Here is a 23,217-nt window from a genome sequence, read left to right as displayed (position 1 = left end):
CTATTTCTTAATTACTTTCACTTCTTCAGTGCTGTGGCGTGGTTCCTAGAAAGTCATACATAGTGGAGATCATGATCTTTGATTTATTTAAATGCACCACACAACAACTTTCTCATTCCTTTCTGTAATGATATAATGAGAACAATTTTAAGAAAACTTCTGATACTAATTTTCAAGAATGCTTATTTTTAACCTATTAATTTTGACTTATAGGTTTTTTAAAACATTTATGACTAAAACTGATTCTTGCATAAATTATACAGGTCATCTCCAGAATTCAGAAGAAAAATGCGAAATTTGAAAGAAGTGTTGTTAAAGATGGCTAAATTGAAAAGAGTAAAAACAAATTATGCATAGAGAATGGTATAAAGAATGATTATGGGGAGTTAGCGTGGCACACACACCCATACATACATGTTGACCTAAAAGGTTTGATGACATGTGGCTATGAACTATGCAAGTGCTTTCTTTATTCTGACCTCAAGACCAGGATTGACACGCAATTACATTTTGATAATGTTGTTTTATATCAGTTGTCAAATGCCAAATACTTATCAAACTAAATGCAATTATTGGTTCTACATTTTTAAACTTTCCTTGTTGCAACCAAACCTTGTCAACAATAACAAAAGAAATACTCATCTCTTACAAAAAGGCTTCATGAATGATGCTAAATCATCTGTAACTGGAGACTGCATAAATCTTCAGTTCGAATCCACGATTCAGGATTCTTGTTTGTATATACGTGTAAATAAATAAACAGTTTCCCACAGTCAAGAAATGAAAAAGATATTATTATTGTAGTTTTTGAGATAAAAATTATTAGTTAAGAAGTGAATTTTAAGTCTAATTCGATCTTATTACATAACCGACTTATAACTTACTTTTATGTCACTATTCTAAATAATTATAAGAAATGATAAACTTATTATAAATGACAATTTATGATTTGATGGTAATGGTTTTCTTAGAAGAGATCATCAGAGATGTACAAAATCAATGAGACATAAATCTAATTTATATATAAGAGATTGATATTATTTTCAAACTAAAATTTTAAAACAATAAATTTATGAATTTTTATGCTTATATCTTGCTTAGCTTTTTCATGGATTTTTATGCTTATATCTTTTTCATCTTTATTCAATATTAGACTTTAACTTACACTTATATTTAAGCATCGTTTAATGTTTGTGAAATGTTGCTCTTGCAAATAACCATAATATGAAAGAAAAACTTTTGGTTTTTATAACCTTTTTCATCATGGTGGTGCCGCTTTGCATTAACCTTACACATGGACCAGCAAATAAAATGTTTGCAGAAAGTTTGATGAGAAAGGCAGAAAGCATAATATAATATTATGGGAAGATTGGCCAGAAAGTATAATCACTAATTCAGTATTTACAGAGGGGAGAAAAATGTTGTATTCCAAAAAGCAAAACTTAGTGTTTGTTTACCAAAGAAGAAAAAAGTTCAGGAGGGTAAAAGAAGAGACAAAAGGCTGTTACATGACTAGCTATGGTTGAAGGAGAAAGATGAAACCAAAGGGTATGTGCAGAAGGAGAAATTAAGTTAATTGACTGAGACATGATAACTGCATTCAATTATGCCTCCTATACAGTGGTGAGCTATGAAATAATGTTTTGATTTTAGACTTTTATGAACCATCCAAGACTATTTCAAATAGATCAGCCTCAGAGTCATCAAAATCTAAGACTTGGCTATTATTTCCATTGGGTTGATTTGGTTTGTTTGAAGATCTGTTATGCCACTGAGAATCAATCCTACCCATGGAAAAGAGTTCCTTGCTGTCATCATAACCGAGGGTAGCACCAGGGGAATTTACAAGTGGGGCTATGAAGCATGGATTTGGTGTTCTTTGTGCATTTGCAGGTGCATATTTGAATGCACTTTGTCCAAAATTAACCAAAACCTGAATGTCTATGTTTGCAGCCAAAGTTGGAGAGAGTGGAGTGCCAAATTCCTCTGACTGACAGTGGATTACATGCACCAATTCTGAGTCCAATGTGAAGAAAACCTTCTTCTGCCTTGGATCATACCCGCATCCAATTACCCTTTCACTTCCTATCCACTGTGCCTTCTCAGACTCCATCACAAGTTTCATTCCTGTCACAAGTTCCAAAATAACATAAGTAATTCAGCACAAGTTGAAACCGGAGCCATAGAAATTGGTGATTCTTGTTTGGAATAATCTAAGTATCAGTGTAAGTCCTATGTCGAGTAGATATGACAAAGTTATACACCATATAAGATGAAAAACCTATAAACACAATATCTCCGGATTTTAAGTTAAAGCCGGATTTTAAGTTAAAAGGTAGTGTTAATTCCTTATGTGGACTGGACTCAAGTTATATATGTAATGTCTCCGATATATGAAATAATCCCATCAATTCTTGCATATAACACAAGAACTATGAAGACACTGCAGAAGTTATTTGAATGTTAACTTAACCTTTTGATTGGCTGTAATCTTTCTAAATATAATTTGTACATTTTTAGTTCTTCTAGTTTTAAAATGCATCACTTTTTGATCCTAGTAAGTATGTAAATAACGTTTTATAGAGAAAAAAAAGGTATTTCAGACAGCATTTGAAAGACTGAAAAATAGTACAATTATTTTTAAAGAAATTCAATAGATACTTCAGTTGGGTTAAAAAAAAATTACATTGAAAAGTGATGTTAAATATATCTAAAACATTGCATCCAAGTTTTTACTTAAAATCATTGTAATACGACTAACAGAGTGCTGCCTTATTTACCATAACCATGTCTGTTTCATTCTACTCTAAAGTTGGGCATTGAAGTTGTTATATTGAGGAATGTGAAGTGTTAACATTTGATGTTGTGGGCCTCTGAGAAACGTGTATTAAATTGGGTCAAGCTGTTCTCTTTCTGAAACAATAGCAAAAAGCCAAAACTTTGTGCCTAATGAATCTTGAATCTGTATTGCACTTATCACTACACCTCATGAATAATGACCCTGTACTTTTGTCCACAAAATTTGATCCATAGAAAATGAATGGCCATGGAACCTTTGTTTCCTCAAATGGTGTAAAACAGAAAGAAGATTGCAAGCAAAAAGACAAGTTACCTTCAAGAAAGACAGAACCATTGGAGTTGAATCCAATGCTCCTAGGATAGCTACCTGGAACTCTCAAAGGAACAGCTCCTCCTGCTGTCAACCCCAATGAGAACATCACAGATCCAATCTTTCTACCACTCTCTTTCTGCTCAAATTTCACTTCTTCAACCACATTCAAATCACATACACCATTGGAACCATCTTCAATTAAGAGTTTTGTCTTCTCCCCTTCTTTCTTTCCAACAACAGATTCATGATTCCCAACACCAGAACACAGTATGGTGATTTCAAAATAAGCTTCTTGTGGGAATGCATAGTTTCCCAAAGGAGGACCAGGAAGAGGTAGAGCCGTTCTAATGACAGAAGCAACACTCATATTGGAAGAGTTGTTTGAATGAAGAACCTTTTTCAACTCAGGATTGAGTCTAACCTTCTGCATACATTCAGCTGATCCATTACACACTTCCCAAGTTATCTCAGCCTCAGTTTCTCTCCCATTCTCAGCAGCAGCACATGCTCCAAAAAGACTTGATCTTTTTGAAGGAGATGGCATGTTGGTCTTGGTGAAAGCAAATCCAGACCACCCATTTTCCACAGCATCAACCAGAAGGTAGGGATGATCATCCCAGTTGAACAAATGGCCCCTTCTAGATAGCCCATTGTGAAAAACATAAAAGTTTTGTTTTTTGTGATTGTGATTGTTCTTCTGGTCAAATTGGTGATAGAGTGCAGGTTGGTGTTGATGAAGTTTTGCAATTCCTGCTTGGAGAGTCTCCATTCTGGTCAAGCTATTGGGTTGAACAAAGTTTGTGTGGTGTTTGTTGTGATGACACCAACGCCACATGAAAAGCAGCAAAAGGGTTGAAACACATCCCAAGGAGGCTGCCACCACTGCAACATGTATGAGTTCAGCCATCTATGATCTTCCTTCTTTTTCTTTATTATGCATAGAATAATATTGTGAGTTGGGAAGAAAAGGAAGGAAGGAGGAGAAAATGATAAGGGGGCAATGAGGTATGGTGAGCATGGACTAAGACTTGTTCAATCATAAGCATGCAGTCAGAGGCGTTACAATTTGGATTAAATGCTGCTTTTTCAGCGGTGTTTTTCTGGGTCTTTTTAAAATATATATATCGATCCAAACTGATTTTAATATTTTAAAATATTAAAAAATAATTAATATATTAACATTGGTATAATAATAAAATATTAATATATTAATATTAGTATATTTCAAATCTTCAGCAGAATATAACAGTAAGATGTTTTGACTTACAATGCTATGTTTGTGTATTTTTTGGGGTTAAATACATAAATTATTTTTTAAGTTAAAATTTAGGTTTAATTTAGTCTTCAAAATTTTAGATATCGTAAATTTAGTTATTTTAATTAAATTTGATTAAATTTATTTATATTTCAAACGTTATTTTATAAGAACATTTGAGTTGTTTAAACCGTTTCACACATCTCCACTTTAACATTAACTCAAAGATGTGTTTGAAATATCAAATAAACTTAACACAATTTAATTAAAAGAACTAAATCCATGTGTTCTGAAATATAAAAGATTAAATTAGTTCAAAATTTTGAAGAGATAGTAATTCTAATTTTCATTAAAAGTTATATTAACTCAAAAACGTATTTGAAACAAATAAAATTAACAAAATTTGACTAAAAAAACTAAATTTACACGTTATGAAGATGAAAGATTAAATTAATTTAAAATTTTAAGAAAAGACTAATTCTACTTTTGATTAAAGTGTGACATATTTAAGCGTTTTTTTTTTTAATGTGATGAAACGGTGAAGGTAAAGTGTGACATAAGGTTGATTTTTCCTTGGAGTATGAATTCTTTCAGTGTCTTTTATTTAATTTTATGGGAACCGACAAACACTTCTCATTTGTGTAGTTTATTTTGTTTTGTTTTGTGTAGTTTTCAAAGAAAAGAAAAAAGTAAGTAACATGAGTTGTTGTGCTTTCCATATTTGATGCACTTGACTAGTGGTGGCCAAATCATATGATATCATAAAGAAAAAAGAATAGTATGTATGATGCTTCCTAGATAATCTTGTTCTTGCAGTTTCTGAATCAGAGCAAACTTCCAAACGCAAACTGGCTTCTCTCATAATCAGCATCCCAAAAAGTAATTCAAAACAATTAAGGTTGTCAAAGATCACAGGTGTTCATAGCACTTCCAAATAAAATAAATAAATAAAGATGGATACTCATTGGAGAATGAATGAATGAATAAATGTTTTCAATAAAGGATAAATACGTTTTTGCCTATTAATTTTAAGTGAATTTTGAAATTAGTTTATTTCGAAATTTTAGATTAATTTAGTTTTTTATCTTTCGAAATACGTGGATTTAGTTATTTTAATCAAAGTTTGTTAAGTTTATTTGATGTTTCGTACACATTTTAAGATTGTATTTAAGTTGTTTATACTGATTGACACATTTTTGCTTTAATATTAAGTCAAATACAATTATGAAATGCGGTTGAAATGTTAAATAAACTTAGCAAAATTTGATTAAAAGGACTAAATCAACGTATTTCAAAAGATGAAAGATTAAATTAGTTCAAAGTTTCCAAATAGATTAATTCCAAAATTAACTGAAATTTAAGACACCAAAATTAATCCTCGAATAAACTAATAAAGTTTTGTCTTTGGAAAGTAGCTTTACAATGTTTTTTATCAATTATGAATTCCAATTGTATTCAGTTTAGGGAATTTTGAAATCGACATTACAAAAGATAAATTTAATCATTTATGACTAGATAATACTATAAAAGAGTCTTTGTTTCTATTTAATAAGTCTTTTTTATCTTTTAATATTGAAGGATTTACTTGATGTGATTTCTAGGTAATTAAATTTCTATTTCACTTAAAAAAGAGTCTTTGTAATTTTTTTCTTAAAAATTATGTTTTGTTAATCAATATTCTAGAAAAACTAGCTAAAATTTTTAGTAAATGGAACATTTGTATTGAACTATATGCTAGAGGTATACATACTAAAAGACATAATAAGGAATATATTAATAGATTTTTTTCAAGAAAAATACAAGTTCTCCAAATTTTTGTACAATTTGCTGTAAAAAGTTCATGGAAATATATATACTCTGAATTTAGAAGTGGATTACGAAGATTCCATTGTTGGAAAAGAATTTGAAGTATAGTGTGCTCTGCCACTGAGTGCAACCTCTTAAACATCATAATTCAATGTTCTATGTTTGTACTGTTGACTGTGAAAAAACATTTCCACATGTAAACTTTGTCTCATTCCAGATTCCAAACTCATTGTTGAGTTGAGTGAGACACTTGAATATGGCCACAGTGGAGCCAAACCAAATGCCCCAAAATAAGAACAAATTACCAAATCATATTAAAAAATATAGCAACAAAAACAAAAAAGCAAATAATGCATGTTAACATGTTGGATACTGAAGATGCAGATTCAATATCAAATGCAATGTATCACTTAGGTAAAATAGAATTCAAAAAGATGAAACCGACACATTATTTGATGCAAATTACCTCAGACAGCAACATACTTTTACAGTAATTGCATTTTTGAGATTAAAACTCATGAATTTATATTTATATTTTATTAATTTTTTTTCATCAATAAAGAATAAATAAATTAAAAAAAGAACACTTTTGAGATTTTTAACTCTTTTACAAAATATACAAAATCTGTACCTATAAATGCAAATAAATACAAAAGTTTGGCATCATGACCACAACAAAATAAAATAATCATCGTATTTAAATGAAACAATTATATGCATCACAGAGGTAAAGCATTTCAAAATACTCTAAATGTGTCTTTATGATCCACAGTTCACAAGAAAAAAGTTGTATATGTTAGGTCTATAGAGGAAATTTTACTAGGGAGAACAAACACTAGTGAAACTCTGATACCACTTGTTAGGTTTACAGAGGGGTTTCACTGGAGAGATACACCATTCATGAAACTTGAGTCTAATCACATAAGGCATTAACACCACTCTCAACCCAAAACCTTAGGTCAATGAGTTTATGAATTTTTATTCTTATACAGTGTTCTACTTTTACTTACATGACACGTTAAAATACAAAAAAGTTACGATAGAAAATAACAAAACATTTGGTGCTAAATTTATTATTCTAGGATTTTGAATTAGAAGTGATTTTAAAATTATATCATCATTTTGTGTTAAAAGTAAAATTAGTGTTAGGTAGTTTAATATTTTTGAGTGTAGTTCATTCAAAAGATATGCCATAAAGCAGCTGTGAAAGGAATAATTAATAATGATCCTCTGACCAATTAATCCGATGATTAAACATAATTGAGTTGGTTTTTGAAATGGATGCAGCAGAGAAAAGTGAACATCATTGTTTAAATTATAACTAATTGATGGTTTTATAGTGTTAATATATTTGGTAAGATGGTAATGGGTTGGCCAATGAGAATTTGTTTCACGCTTTTAATTCAATGATAAGTTAAAGATAGCTACTTTTTTTTTCTTATGAGTTGTTGAATTAGCATGTGATATGAACTTCATAATTGTAAATTGCAGTGTAAGATAATGTCTCCTCGCTTTCAACTATAATAATAAACTAACAACAACATCTTACATTATTCTAAACACTCAACTTATCACAAACTTTTATAATATTGCTAAATAAATAACTTCAATAATAACTTATATTCATAATTGACTCTTCAATAAAATATTACAATATGCTTCCATGACCAAACTTAGTATGTTTAATCCTGCTTGTCTCACTCGTATAAATAAATTCAAAACATAGACCCACCTTTTCTTTCATATAATAAAAAAATGGATTTATAATAGGATTTTAATGGTTAATATAGGAATAAATATGGTTTTAGTCTTCGAATTTTGATGAAAAATTAGAATTCATTTTCGTCTGAAACTTTAATATCTTATGATCTTCAAACTTTAAAAAAGAAAGATTTATAGTTCTTTTTTATCAAATTAAGTTATTTTTTGAATTGTTTACGGTATTTGACACGTTCTAACTTAATCCAGTTGAAAGACATGTTTAACATATCAAATATTAACGTAATTAAATTAAAAAAACTACATTAATTTATTCAATTTTAAATTTTGAAAAATAAAATATATCAATGATTTGAACAGATATCTAATTCCAATTTTGCACCAAAATATAATTAATCCTAATAGTTATAACTAGATTTTTAGAATAATATTTTTGAAACAAATTTTATATATAATACTTTTCAGAACTAATTTTTTGAAATAAATTTTTCAGAATATATTTTAAAAAGTGTTTTTGAAATGAATTTTTTTTTCGCAACGTCCTTTTCTCTCGGTATTTTCCCTTACTATACTTCCTATGCAGCGGCAATGTTGCAGTGCAATGGGAGGATATTTTGATATTTTTGTTATTGGTACGTAGTGTATTTAGTAATGATGGAGTGCATTAAGCAAAGCCCTTAAAAAATAATTAAGTAGCCCACAAAGAACCAAACAAAAATTTGGTGTTCTGAAAGAAGAGTGAGTGAAGATGAAGTGAAAGAAGCAAAAGAGTTTCCTTTTTTTTCTGCAATCTAAACTGAACACAGAGTGACTCTTATCCACAGAGCATCGACGATGAACAATTCGCTTTTTCTCCACAATGCAAACCCAATCCACTTCACTTTCCACTCCGCATTTTCACAAACACAACGCAGGCACGTTGCTTCCAACAAGTTCTTATCTCAACGTTACCCACGCATCCAATGCTGCTGCATCGAAATCGACATGGTGAAGAACTCCCAAGGAATCTACGCCCCCAAAAGCGACAAGGTCGTTGTTCTCTGGGACCTCGACAACAAGCCCCCACGCGGGCCTCCATACGACGCCGCCGTTTCGCTAAAAACCCTCGCCTCCCGCTTCGGCGAGGTGACTGACTTCTCCGCCTACGCCAACCGCCACGCCTTCGTCCACCTTCCCCAGTGGGTCCTAGAAGAGCGCCGGGAACGCAGGAACCTCGACATCCTCGAACGGAAGGGTGTGGTCACACCCTCGGAGCCCTACACGTGCGGGGTGTGTGGGCGCAAGTGCAAGACCCACATGGACCTGAAGAAGCACTTCAAGCAGCTGCACCAGCGCGAGCGAGAGAAGAAGCTGAACCGCTTGAAGTCGCTGAAGGGGAAGAAGAAACGGGACCGTTTCAAGGAACGATTTTTGCGCGGGAATCATAAGTATAATGAGGCAGCGAGGACGCTGCTGGTTCCGAAGGTGGGGTACGGGCTGGCGGCGGAGCTGCGGCGGGCGGGGGTGTTTGTTAAGACGGTGCAGGATAAGCCGCAGGCGGCGGATTGGGCGTTGAAGAGGCAGATGGTGCATTCGATGAGTAGAGGGATTGATTGGCTGTTTTTGGTTTCGGATGATTCGGATTTTTCGGAGATGTTGAGGAGGGCGAGGGAAGCGGATTTGGGAACCGTGGTGGTGGGGGATTGGGATAGGGCTTTGGGGAGGCATGCGGATTTGTGGGTGCCATGGAATGCGGTTGAGAATGGTGAAGTGGAGTTAGTGCCCAAGAGGAAGAAGAGAAGAGAACATGGTTTTCAGAATGATGATGATGATGACCATGATCGTGGTGATTGGGGTGGTTTGAATGAGGATGAGGAATTGGGGCAAGAGTTTAGGTTGCTGCATAGTGAGGACGAGGATGAAGATGTGGGGAACTATTATTATTATGATGATGATGATGATGATGATGAAGAAGAAGAAGAGGAAGATGGGTTGTATATTTTTTGATTCTTTTTTGGATGGAGCTTAAGACCAAGGTTTTGAGAAACAATTTGCCACCGCAATTTCGGCTGCAATGTCAAGGATTTTTTGGTTTTTGAGGCTGCAATTGTCACTGCGTCTATCTCATTTGTTTGTAATTTCTTGCAATGTGAGGAACTGTGGGAATGCTGCTGTTTTTGTTTATCATTTCTTGCAATATCAAGAAAATGGTACAAAACTGTGACAGGATCTGGAATTTGAAAGCTTGGCCAAGACTGTTTCGTTATACACAATAGAGGTTGAATTGAAGATATGATGTGTTAATGTATGTATGTATGTTATGTTATATGTAGCATCCTTTTGATCTCTATTGGATTATAGAGGGTTGCATCAATTGATTGCTCCCATGGAAGAATAAAGTCTGTTTTTCTAACAGGTGCTTCTGATATAAGTTTCTTTACATTCCTGCTAAAGCTAATGTAAGTCTGAGAAAAGTGTGTTTTTTTCCATAGCTGTTGATGAGTACTGTAAGTTCAATGATCTAGGCTTGGTGAATATAGCTTTGTTAATATGCAGGTTCTGCAAAAATGAAACATAGATCAACTAAATTTTCATATTGAAGATAGATAATAGAAGAAAAACAATTAACTGAAGTTGTTGTTTGAAGTACAGCATAAAACGTTTTGATCCTGCTGAAATTTTTACATGACAAAGCACATACTTTTCTATCGAAGCAAACACTTTTCTCATTGTCCTTTTATCATCATAAAATATGAACAACCAATTCAAGAAAAGGTTATATCCTTGCATGCACAGAAATTGAATGATTTTTTCGTAGAGAGAGATGAATCTCCTTCGTCCATAGTTTTAGCAGCTACTTTAATGAAATCTGTCACTTAAATTTATTTGACAGGTCATAGTTCCAAGATGCAAGATAAAAAAAAGAATTATTTGAACTTTAAATTCCAACGTATATATATATATATATATATATATATATATATATATATATATATATATATATATACTTTCATAATCTTACAATTTACAATTTCATACAAATGGACTGCTACCTAAGCTATTTATATGAAAAGGCAAATCTTAAAACGGCTTTGAATCTTACACTAATGAATCATACAACTTTGCATCATGGCTACAAATTATATTCAACAAATGTTTTTTTCTTTTCCTTTTTACTCTTTTTATGAATTCTAATGAAAAATATAAACATAAACTGTAATTTGATAAGAACTTGAAGAATCCCTTTAAAACATACCCAATTTAATTATTCCCAAAAATTACTTGTTACTTATTCAATACTAAGACTTTATTAAGTTATTCAATTGATTTATTTTCATTTTTTCTAAAAACAAAATATTGACAGGATTTTTTGGTGTAGATAATAATTTTGTTTTACAAGACTTACGAGTATGTTGTTTTATTTATTGGGATAAATTACACTTATCTATTTTTAAAAGTTATGTTAAATGACATAAGTATCTTTTCTAATGTTAATATTCCTTATATATTTAATAAGATGATATTATTCACACTCCTTCATTCTAACTTTAGAATAAACATTGGTCTCTTTTATATTTTAAATAAATGAAAGACGTTTTGTATTTTTAGTAAAAAAAATTTATTTGCATTATTTATTTAAAATTATATTAACTAAAATTTAAATAAAAAAAATAAAATATAAAACTAAGGAATGTTTTTTATAAATAAAATTACAACATTTTATTTTCAATAAATAAAATAAGACATGTAAATGTCACTTCATTAAAATCATTAAAAAACAAATATCACTTATTAGAAACATAAACAAAGTAAACATCTAAGAAAAAAATATAAAAAATATGATATCATTTATTAAGAATAAGAAAAGTAAATCTCTATTCCAAAACTATAAGGGATCTGAATATAATTTCATTTCATATTTATTACAGTTTTCACTATTTATTTCTAATTCACAGTTTTACACAAAAACACTGTATATCACTTATACAATCATTAATAATTTAATAGTTTCTACAATTACAGTAATATTTTTATTGTCTCCGAATGTTATGATTTGATACAAATTAAAATTTTGAATCAAAACTTAACTCAATAATTAGTGATTAAATTTCATTATCTTAATATCCACACATCAAAAGTACTTAACAAGCCAAAGGGTAAATGAATATCAAATGTAAAAAATATTTCATGAAAGTTCAAAGGGACAACAACTGTCCCAAAATTGTATGAAACAATATTTTCTCAATGTTTCGTCATGCATAAAAAGCAAGGATTAGTATAAATCTCGTCATACATTCTTTTCTTGAACCCAATGACCCAAATAGTGATTACTAACACCAAATATACCAGTATGTTTTTTCAGGCAAAAATATGCTACCACAGCAGAAGTTATCCTTTGTTCCGGATGTATTAGACTGAATCGGTTCCTAAAGTAACTAAATGCTACTTGACCTAAGGATCTTGAAAAAAAATACATGGGACAAATCAGCTTCACCGACAATAATTGTGAATACTGGTGGCTATCAGCTATTAAGGAAATTTTAAAAATATTTTAAAAGGATGGAGAAGCTTTCTTCCTTTTTGGGCAGCCTGGAACTAAAGGAAAAACAATTGAGCCAAAAATATATATATAAATTACAGAATAAAGAAGGGAAAATGGTAGCAGCTCTACATCCTATGCATTAAGTTCATCACAGCTGCTAGGAACAACAACTCAAGATGAGAAAAAACTGGAATGAATACTGAAAACAAACCAAGAAGATGAAGATATGCCTCCCTCATGTGCAATCAGTCAGACTTGGAGGAGGATGTCCATATCTATGCAATGAATTGTTTTTGGATCTTGTGGCACACAACCATTTCCTTGGGATCTCAGGATCATCACTAGTTACAGTTGGCACGTGCCAGCTACCATTGGCTGATTCCTGCAGTTATATTATATTTAGCATGAATAAGAAAATTGGAAAGCTCAGTTTTCTCTGTCAATCATTTTTTTCCCCTTTCAATAAAAGGGTTACAAAAAATACATACAAGTGGAAGTAGACAACCCTCGGACACTCAGAATTGGACAAAACAAGCTCAATTCATTCAATACACAGGTATGAAGTATACCTTGATGCAGAGCAAGAACAATTATATAGCCAGTGAAAAAGTAGTGAGGATGTCATCTCACCTGAATAACTATAGAATAACATGGAGGCATTATTAGGGAGCCTCCAGAAGTTGAGGTTAATGCTCGAACCTGTAAACCAAAAAACACATCGTCAATCCTTTCACTGTTGGAGTAAAAAACTTGACTAAAAGTCATGATCAACAGACAAATGCACATTAGTAATTCAGCATCCAGAAAGGCTAAAATTCTTGAGAACTGATTCTAACACAGAAACATAAACTCTAGCAAACTTAAGACAACGAAAATCCTATCCCATTGGGTGAGATCAACTACATGGATCTCGTGATGCTACTAAGGCCAAATTCTCAACAACATTATTTATCACGAGATCCCTCTTCAAAGTTCCTCCAATGTCCTTCATGATCAACCTCTCTCCCTTTTCGCAAGGCTAAATACAATGCAATCTATTATCCTCACAGATGCTTCCTAATACTTTCTTTACTCATGTCCAAACCATTGTAACCAATTTTCATGAAACATACTAGGAATATTCATTCTTACACACTCTTTCATACACTCTCTTTATTAGTATAATTTATTGGAAAATCACAAAATTGTACAGGATTCTCATCGTATACCTTCTAATATATTCCAACCAGTAGAAGAGAGTTCGTTAGAAAGAATGTTCTTAGCACTTCTTTTTTCCTTAATTGGTGTCACCAAACACAAAAATGTGTTATATTCCTTAATATAATATACTAGTCATAATATAAAATGTAGCAAAAAATGTCAACCTAATAATCACCCCATGCACTTAGGGAACTCCCTCAAAGTTAGCTACTAAGGGAGGATGACCAAACACTTAAATATTCTACTAAGCATCTTATAATACTCTACCTGACTAAAACACTCAATTAGTACCCAAAGTCCCTATCACAACAGCACCGTCCCTAAGAATGGCGGTTTTTACTCTATAGCACTTATTAGCAACACTTCACTTCACCTCCTCATTGTCAAAACCCATTATCAGTAGCCCTTTTTGAGGCATTGACAATTAGCTATTATATCAACTGATAAGAACTAACACTTTGGGAATCCACCCTCGAAAACTAGTTACTAAGGGAGAAGAATCTCATACTATTCGATATGGAACTTAAGCATCCATTCCTATCACAATCTATAATATGAGCACTACCCTCACAAAATCATACACGACAATTGTTCGCAAAATTTAAAACTTTTTAAATCCATCATCAAGCAGTACAGCAATATATCATAGAAAATCATGTCGTGTCTTATCCTTTCTGGTATATTTGCCACAATTTCCTTTTGTTGTCTCTTTAAAATCCAACATTCACTACCATGGTATAGCTGGTACGAAATTATTGCATCCCACTTATAGGATTTATCATAACCATATTCTAGCTGATATGAGATCTCCAAAATCTTCTCATTCTGAGGATTGGACATCTCTAGTGTAGAACTAGATGTTTGTGAATGGCATGGTAGACCCAACAAAAATCACTAAGAAAGACTATGATACCATATTAAAATGTAAATTTAAATCTAACTCAACCTCATAAAACCGGATTATAAAATGAGATTCACATCCACATATCTATTTTATCCATACCACTACTCAATGAAGGATACCCAACACCTAGACATGTAGTAGTACAATAACTCTTTCCTTTGAGTTTGGTAGGTATTTCCGTCACAATTAACCCTTGCTGTTTTTCTTCATTTTAACCATCTAGGTTACATCTTTTGTGTGACATTTCATTGATTTGACCACCATTTTGTAATATTGATTCTCTTGAAGAGATTTCAGATAAATGAAACAGTGAAAAAACATCTCACTGTTACTGTTTTACTACTGTTTATATAAGAAGATAGTAAGTAGAATACAAAGGGTCAAGGCCCAGTCCTAACCCCTAACCCTAAAGAAAGGATCCCATACATGATAAATAAAAATACTACATCTCAACACTCCCCCTCAAGCTGGAGCATATAGATCATATGCTCCAAGCTTGGAACATATAAATTGAATTCTAGGCCCTCTTAAAGATTTAGTCAGAATGTCTGCAAGTTGTTCATTAGAGCCGACAAACTCTGTAACAAGATCCTTGGATAGTAATTTCTCTCTAACAAAATGACAATCAATTTCTATATGCTTTGTTCTCTCATGAAACACCGGATTGGAGGCAATGTGAAGGGCTGCTTGGTTGTCACAATATAACTTCATCTGCTCATTTTCACAAAATTTCAACTCTTGAAGGAGTTGTTTAATCCATACTAGTTCACATGTAGCTAGAGCCATAGATCGATATTCCGCCTCTGCACTAGATCGAGCAACAACACTTTGTTTCTTACTTTTCCAAGATACAAGGTTCCCTCCAAGGAATACACAATACCCTGTGGTAGATCTTCTATCAATTGGACAACCAGCCCAATCTGCATCACAATACGCTTCAACTTGAGTACTTCCCTTGTTCTCATACAACAATCCTTGTCCTGGGTTCCCTTTTACATATCTGAGAATGCGAATCACAGCATTCCAATGATCAATGTGGGGATTTTGCATAAATTGACTAACAACTCCCACTGGATAAGAAAGATCAGGTCTTGTTATAGTAAGGTAGATGAGTTTTCCAACCAACCTTCTATACCTCTCTGGATCTGAGAAAAGTTCACTTTGATCTCTTGTTAATTTTTGATTTGAGTCCATAGGGCTATCAATGGGCTTGCAATTTGTCAGACCTGTTTCTTCCAAAATATCAAGAGCATATTTTCTCTGTGCAATGATGACACCTTCTTTTGATTGCGCCACTTCAATACCAAGAAAATATTTAAGACGACCCAAATCTTTGGTCTGAAAGTGGCTAAACAAATGGTTCTTCAATTGAGCAATTCTAGTGATATCATTTCCTGTGATAACAATATCATCAACATAAACCATAAGATAAACACATTTGTCAGGAGAAGTATGACCATAAAATACTGAATGATCCGCTTCACAACGTTTCAATCCAAAATTTTGCACAACACGACTAAATTTACCAAACCAAGCTCGAGGAGATTGCTTCAAGCCATAGAGAGAACGATGCAACTTACAAACTAACCCAGACTCCCCCTGAGCAACAAACCCAGGAGGTTGCTCCATGTATATCTCCTCTTCCAGATCACCATGAAGAAAGGCATTTTTAATGTCCAACTGATACAGAGGCCATTGGCGAATGGCAGCCATAGCAAGGAAAAGACGAACAGAACTTATTTTAGCCACAGGAGAAAAAGTATCACAATAGTCAAGACCGTAAACCTGAGTATACCCCTTAGCGACGAGACGGGCTTTGAGTCGGTCTACAGCGCCAGTCGGACCAACCTTAATAGCGTAGACCCATCTACAGCCCACAGACTTCTTACCAGGAGGAAGAGAGACAAGTTCCCAAGTCCCACTGTGTTCAAGTGCCTGCATTTCATCAATCATGGCTTGTCTCCATCCAGGATGACCAAGTGCCTCATCAACATTCTTAGGAACCTTAATGGTAGACAAGGAGGAAACAAAAGAGAAATATGGAGGAGACAAACGATGATAACTCAAAAAGTTATAAATAGGATGTGGATTACGAGTAGAGCGAGTACCTTTCCGAAGGGCAATAGGCCAAGTGTGATCGGAGTCAAGAGAAGATGAAGAGGATGAAGGATCCATGATTCGAGAATCTGGTGGAGAAGGATTTGAGTCACAGGGGTCTTCAGGCAAGGAAGGAGTCACTGGAGTGCGACGCTGATATGTGAGAAGAGGTGGTTGAACAATGTCATTGGCATTTTGAGGTTGAGTTTCAGGAAGAACCAAGGGATCACAGGATGGTAAAGGAAGGACTTGTTGAATAGATGAACTCTCCTCCATGGAGGACAAGAAAAAAGGTGTGTCCTCAAAGAATGTAACATCAGCAGACATATAATACCTTTTGGTTGAGGGAGAATAACATTTATACCCTTTCTGAAGGCGAGAATATCCCAAAAAGACACACTTAATAGCCTTTGCAGAAAGTTTATCAAGACCTGGAGAGACATTATGAACAAAACAAGTACATCCAAACACACGTGGAGAAACACGATACAAAGGATCATTTGGAAAAATTATCGAGTGAGGAATTTTATTTTCAATAGAAGAAGAAGGCATCCTATTGATTAGAAAACAAGCAGTGAGGACTGCATCTCCCCAATGATGAATAGGAACATTGGTATTCAACATGAGAGAGCGTGCAGTTTCGATAAGGTGTCTATTCTTTCTTTCGGCTATGCCATTTTGTTGTGGAGTATGAGGACATGTTGACTGATGTAAAATTCCTTGGGAAGATAAAAATGAGGAAAACGCAGCAGAAAAATATTCCTTAGCATTATCACTTCTGAGAATTTTAATTGTCTTCCCAAATTGGTTCTTAATTTCATTAAAGAAGGACACAAATATGGATAAAAGTTCCGATCTTTCTTTCATTAGATAAACCCAAGTACATCGAGAGAATTCATCAATGAACGTTACAAAATAGTTAAAACCAAAAGAAGTGACACGACTTGGTCCCCAAACATCAGAATGAACAGTAGAAAAAGCAAAATTACATCGTGTCTCAGACTTTTTAGGGAAGGAAGATCTAACATGCTTTCCTAACTGACACGATTCACAATCTAAGGCTTGAATGTGTTGGAGACTCGGAACCATCATCTTCAACTTAGACAAATTTGGGTGACCTAAACGATCATGCAAAAGTTTTGGGGATGAAGTTGCAAAACAAGATACTGAGGAGCTTGGTTTTAGGAAATAAAGTCCCCGTGACTCATGTCCTTCTCCAATCAGACGACCCGTACCATGTTCCTGTATAGCAAAGGAATTAGCAGTAAAGGTTACAGAACAATTTAAGGAACGAGTCAATTGACTCAAAGAGATTAAATTGTAAGGACAATGAGGAATGTACAAAACAGAGTTTAAATTTAGTGAAGGTGATAAAGAAACTTTGCCAATTCCTTGAGATGCCACTTTGGATCCACTTGCAACAGTAATAAAATGAGGACTTTTGGGAGAGGAAATGGAGGAAAATGAGGAAATGTTACCAGAGACATGATCTGAGGCACCTGAGTCAAGAATCCATGGACTAAGACCTTCCACAGATTGAGAGATGCATGCAGTTGACATTGAAGAGGATGGGCCAGGATTGTTGGATTTCTCAGATTTGTACCTCAAGAATTCTTGGTACTCTTCATCAGAAATTCTAGATTCTGAATGATCAGACTTGGACACATGAGCAGCTTTATCGGGAAAACCATGTAAGGAATAACACTTGTCTTGGGTATGGCCCATTCTATTACAATATGAGCATTGAGGACGCCCACTTCGACCACCACGTCCTCCACGGTTGCTCCGACCTCCTCCTCTTCCTCGTGGTGCTACCATTGCTGATGTTTCAAAAACATCAGTTGAACTTTCATCTTTGACCAATGTAGGTACACGAAGAAGTCTAGTAACTAAGTTGTCCATCGAAGGGATTTGATCACCGGCTAAAACTTGATCACGCACATGATCAAAAGTTGAGTGTAGGCTCCTCAGAATTAAGACCATGTAAAACTTATCAAGTTTTTTGTTGATATCTTCTAATGAATCAGCCACAAAAAAACTCTTCAATTCTTCTACTGCAGCCCTAGCCTTTCCGATATGAGAAACCATATCATGATTGATTTGTTTGAGTGAGGCTACTCTTTGAGTTGCATCAAAGAGGCGTTGAATGTCGTTAGCAAAAATATCTTGTGCCCTTTTCCAAAAAGAGAAGCATGTCTTGTAAGGTCTCAAAATGTCTAAGACCTCTTGCTCAACTGATTGCCATAAAACAGCACACAACTGAAAATCCAATTTCTGCCACTTAGGTTTCTCTTCCTCTGAAATATTAGAGACCTCTTTTTCAAGATGATCATGATAACCTTGACCAAGAAACCACAACTCCACCGAAGCTGACCAAGAGGAGTAATTTTTCCAGTTCAGTTTCGCAGAGGTAATAATAGGAGTAGCTGATAGAGAGGGAGACATTCCACCCGTAGAAGCCATTAAAAAAAAACTTAACTTTTGAGAAGAAACCCTAGGGTCAAGATATGGTCACCGAAACAGAGAACCAAGAGCAGATATAAGACCAGGAGGCTCCGGCGAGACGAACGACGGTGGCGCGGCGCGATTCCGGCGCCGGGAAGGCGGCGCGTGGTGTACACGCGCGTGAAGGTCGCCGGAGAGAAGCGGAGCGTGGCGGCGCGTGCGGAGGTTTCCGGGGACGTGACTTGCGGGGATGGGTTGCGCTCCTCGAGGCGCACCTAACCCTGACTTCGCCGGAGTATACTCGCCGGCGGCGACGGCGGCGACGGCGGACGGCGCGGCGGACGGCCGCGGCGGACAGTTGCGGAAGACGGCGGACGATGACAGTCACTGTGACAAACAGTGAAGACGAACCAGACTCATGTTCTGGCTCTTGATACCATCTTGAAGAGATTTCAGATAAATGAAACAGTGAAAAAACATCTCACTGTTACTGTTTTACTACTGTTTATATAAGAAGATAGTAAGTAGAATACAAAGGGTCAAGGCCCAGTCCTAACCCCTAACCCTAAAGAAAGGATCCCATACATGATAAATAAAAATACTACATCTCAACAGATTCCAAAATTTAAACTTCAAAACCTACAGTATGGTATCTTTTTTCCAATTTTACTTCAATGTTCCAAATAATTTTCTTCTCATATCTTGATCAAATTACAATACATATACTTTGGTTTACTCCTACTCAAAAGAAAACCCACGGGTTCCAAACTTTGAATCCAAAAGTCAAGTTTAGAGCTATCTTCTTTTCTCGGTTTCTCAATCAAAACTATATCATACATAAAAAATGCAGTTTTTTGGATTAGAAGCACAACGAATTATCCTATATATGCAAGTTCTTTTCAAGATCTAGTAGCAGGAATCATCAGTTTGTTCTAGACAAAGCCTCCTAGTTCCATTTAGATTGCCATGAATTACAGTTAAGCAAATATTGATATGCAAAGATATATAGACATCTGGCAATTAAGTGATAACAGCAAGGAATGGATCATTTAATAAATTCTTTTTTCCCAAGCGGGTGCTTTTATGATATTTGCTGCTGGCCTTGGGTAGTCAATAGTCATGGATACAAAAGTCAGGCATAATTCAAAATAGTGTTATAAAGAATGCGTCTGGAATGTCGCAGAGCTATACCATATAATGGTATAAGGAACTTGGATAGTTTAGAATACCTGATGCTTTTCCTTCCATCTCGGGAAAAAACTAGAACCAAGTAGCTGAAACAAGTGGTCCCTCATCTCATCATTTGTTAACAGTAAGCATTTACAACTAACAGCAGCATATAACCAGTACCTGTGTCAAATAAAACAACACCATTTTATTACAACTGAATTGTAAGACCATAGAGACATTATGTACACTTTTGAACTTCTATTCATGTCAATGTTGTAAATGTGTGATACAACAAATTAACAACATGCAACTCCAATCCAACTAGATGGAGTCAGGTACATGGATCAATCAACACCATCAGATTCTTTGGAAATGTAAAATAGGAAAAAAATGAAAGGAAATTAATTAGGCAACTCCATCTAACTTTAATATTATGGAAGCACTACATTACCAGTCATCATTTGAACCTTGAGGTGTAGCATAAAGAGCACCATTTTTTTTCCAATTTTCTATAAGTCTCCTGTTTTTTGGATTTTGAGCAGGACCACCATATACCCGGCTTGCATGCAAAATTATAAGGGGCAACCTCTTGGAAGGGCTTATTTGACGTAATTGTTTAACAACAGTATTAAGCTACAACCAAGGGCAAATAACCATTACTAAGTAGTTACTTTTGCAATGGGCTAAATAAATTAAATAATGTCATGCTCACCCTCGAAAAGCTGAAATTATGCCCATTGGAAAGGCCTACATTTGCACCATCTACAACAGCATCAAATGGGCCATGCCGCTCAAGCCACTTCTGCAGAAGTCAAACATCTATATCAATCACTATTTCATTGCTAATTTTTTATATTGAAGACAGAATTGAAAATAAAGACACTACAATATACAAACTGTCAAAGGTAGCCTACAGGAAAAAAAGGATGGTCCTTCGCCAAATTCAGCTTTTAAGTACCCAAACAAATTTTAAGCAAAACAGTAAATCTTGTTCTACCTGAAAATGAACAAAGTTTTCCTTGGCTTCTTTTTGGCAAGCTAATTTAGATAATGAGGCAGCAAAGGTTTCGGTCTCTTTTGGATCAATATCAATGCTCACAAGCTTCTCGCCACACGAGACACACACACCATCCTCGTTCACCTGAGTCTCCACCATCTTCCATCGCCCACTCCCAAGCCACCCTTGACCATGCCATCCTCCACCTCCCTGAAGAATCCCTTCCCTCACTTTATTCACATCCCACTTCTCCTTTCCAATTTTTGCAGCATATTCTGAGTTGAACCAGTCCTGAACTATCAGTGAAGTTGATTCAGATACTTGTCTCACAGTAGCACGCAAACGGTGCAAAATCTCATATACCCTGTCTTCCTTCTTTGTTTTGACACTGACTTCCAAAAGAGCAGAAAGCTCAGGCTCTTCAGCCACAATACCAGACTCAATCATGTCAGCATCAACTAGATAAGCTTTCTCAGCATCACCCCTCTTGCAAAATCCAAACAAAGCTGGTTCATACGATCTTAGCCTGGGAGCAATAGCAACATTCTTCATCTGCTTTAGTAATTCGAAAGCCATATCGGGATCTTCCTTGGCAGCAGCAAGCCTAGCAGCATTGGTAAAGGTGGCTTCATTGGGCTGAACTCGATCATTCAACATCTGCTGGAATATCTCAAACCCCCTTTTGAGGCCCATTTGGGCAACATCAGCATTTTCAATAGAACATAAGTATAGCAAATTGTTATAGTGATCAAGGTTGAGTACAACCCCCAATTTTCTAGCCTCATCATAGTGGCAAAGGGCTTGAACAACATCTCCCTCGTTTGAGCACTGGTTTAACTTACGCAATAAGACCCCTTCAGGAGATTCATAGAAAGCCTTTCTTCTCGCTTTGATTGAAAGCTTAACCGTGGTTGTTCCTCCCTCTTGTGATTTGTCCGTTCGAGCTAATGTAGTGAGGGAGGAGAAGTTAGTACCAGCAGTTAGGGTACGTTTGAAGTAGTGGCAACACAGAAGTGGGCGCCAGTAATGGGGTTGTGTGAAGATACTGAGAGGGTGAGCGAGTCTCGCCATCGCTGTTTGTTAACCAACAACAAAAAGGAGAAACAACAATCAACCTGGAACTCATAAAATCCAAGTTGAATAACCAGTTTGTTCAGAGAAAATTAACACAAACCTTCATTTGGCCTTAGCAGCAATTGGTCTCTAGATAGAACTCATTTTGTTTTACTAATTGTTTCTTACTGTGGTCTTCAAGACACATTTTCTTCTTCCTAAATTCTAACTTTCATCATAAAGTTGCAGCTTAAACAATGTTTCTATGTCCCAGTTGCAAAAGTGAATAACTAAGCTGGTAAAGAGTTCAAAACTCTTAAACAGCCCATGGGAAATTTGATACAATTCCAATGACTAGTTATTATTGTATTCCAAATTTTGAACTAGCATTGATACTACAATTTCAGTAGGAATAACTGGTAAAGAAAAGGAGTGAATGAAAAACAGTGATTAGAAAAGGATGAAATTCAGAAGGTCTTACCTTACCGGAGAGAGAAGCTTCTATTCATCGGTGGGTTGATTGTGTTCGCGCGGGGAACGGCGGAAAATTGGGAATAAAGGGTTTAGATTGTGTTGGTGCTGTGGAGATGCTAAGAATGAAATGGATAATTTAGTGAGGAAATGAAAAATGTGATTGTAGAGATAATTCAGTGGCTGGAAAAATGAAAGTGAAGAACTTTTTTTTTTCCTGTTTTTATTTTTAATTATATTACCGTCATTTGTTTCTTTTATTTTTTTTATTTTTAGGTTAATTATTTTTTAAATTTAATAAACAAATATAATTCTTTTAATTAAATTTTTTTAAGTGTTAAAATATATTTCGAGATAAAGATAGAGTTATTTAACTTAAATATCAATTGATACACAAAAAATAATAATATTTAATTTTAAAATATTTATTTATTGAAATTTAAATATAAAAATATATCAAAATTTT

At 34.6% G+C, this 23,217-nt stretch overlaps 2 protein-coding genes and 1 pseudogene across 5 annotated transcripts; 1 reads left to right on the top strand and 2 right to left on the bottom strand.

Annotated features, from left to right (window-relative positions):
- Positions 1-1,369: 1,369 nt before the first annotated feature.
- LOC114193876 lies at positions 1,370-4,166 on the bottom strand. Its single transcript, XM_028083845.1, has 2 exons — positions 3,113-4,166; positions 1,370-2,127 (listed from the first exon to the last, which is right to left on the bottom strand). The coding sequence occupies exons 1-2, from the start codon at positions 4,017-4,019 to the stop codon at positions 1,658-1,660; spliced, it is 1,377 nt and encodes a 458-aa protein (XP_027939646.1). The 5' UTR covers positions 4,020-4,166; the 3' UTR covers positions 1,370-1,657.
- Positions 4,167-8,589: 4,423 nt separating this feature from the next.
- LOC114194312 lies at positions 8,590-10,284 on the top strand (annotated as a pseudogene).
- A 55-nt stretch (positions 10,285-10,339) lies between these two features.
- On the bottom strand, positions 10,340-22,938 carry LOC114194311 (proteinaceous RNase P 1, chloroplastic/mitochondrial-like). Of its 4 annotated transcripts, XM_028084445.1 has the most exons (8): positions 22,762-22,938; positions 21,228-22,300; positions 20,943-21,032; positions 20,682-20,863; positions 20,290-20,410; positions 13,045-13,113; positions 12,626-12,796; positions 10,340-10,430 (listed from the first exon to the last, which is right to left on the bottom strand). In XM_028084445.1, the coding sequence occupies exons 2-7, from the start codon at positions 22,296-22,298 to the stop codon at positions 12,650-12,652; spliced, it is 1,680 nt and encodes a 559-aa protein (XP_027940246.1). In that variant the 5' UTR covers positions 22,299-22,300; positions 22,762-22,938; the 3' UTR covers positions 10,340-10,430; positions 12,626-12,649. The 4 variants fall into 4 exon arrangements, with proteins under 4 accessions (XP_027940246.1, XP_027940245.1, XP_027940248.1 ...); XM_028084444.1 differs by lacking the exon at positions 10,340-10,430 and having other exon boundaries at positions 12,109-12,796; XM_028084447.1 differs by lacking the exon at positions 10,340-10,430 and having other exon boundaries at positions 12,109-12,796; positions 20,943-21,029.
- Between the last annotated feature and the right edge of the window lie 279 nt (positions 22,939-23,217).

Source organism: Vigna unguiculata, chromosome 8, assembly GCF_004118075.2.
Source record: "Vigna unguiculata cultivar IT97K-499-35 chromosome 8, ASM411807v1, whole genome shotgun sequence".
In the NCBI taxonomy this organism is placed as follows: domain Eukaryota; kingdom Viridiplantae; phylum Streptophyta; class Magnoliopsida; order Fabales; family Fabaceae; genus Vigna; species Vigna unguiculata.
The sequence above is the reverse complement of the archived record's forward strand: the minus strand, read 5'-3'. Positions and strand labels throughout refer to the sequence as shown.

Coding starts and splice junctions, on each gene's coding strand:
- LOC114194311 (XM_028084445.1), bottom strand. CDS start 22,298: ATGGCGAGACTCGCTCACCCTCTCAGTATCTTCACACAACCCCATTAC. Junction 20,864..20,942: donor ATAATTTCAGCTTTTCGAGG/GTGAGCATGACA, acceptor CCTTGGTTGTAG/CTTAATACTGTTGTTAAACA. Junction 20,411..20,681: donor CAAGGTTCAAATGATGACTG/GTAATGTAGTGC, acceptor TATTTGACACAG/GTACTGGTTATATGCTGCTG.
- LOC114193876 (XM_028083845.1), bottom strand. CDS start 4,019: ATGGCTGAACTCATACATGTTGCAGTGGTGGCAGCCTCCTTGGGATGT. Junction 2,128..3,112: donor TGGTTCTGTCTTTCTTGAAG/GTAACTTGTCTT, acceptor AACTTGTGACAG/GAATGAAACTTGTGATGGAG.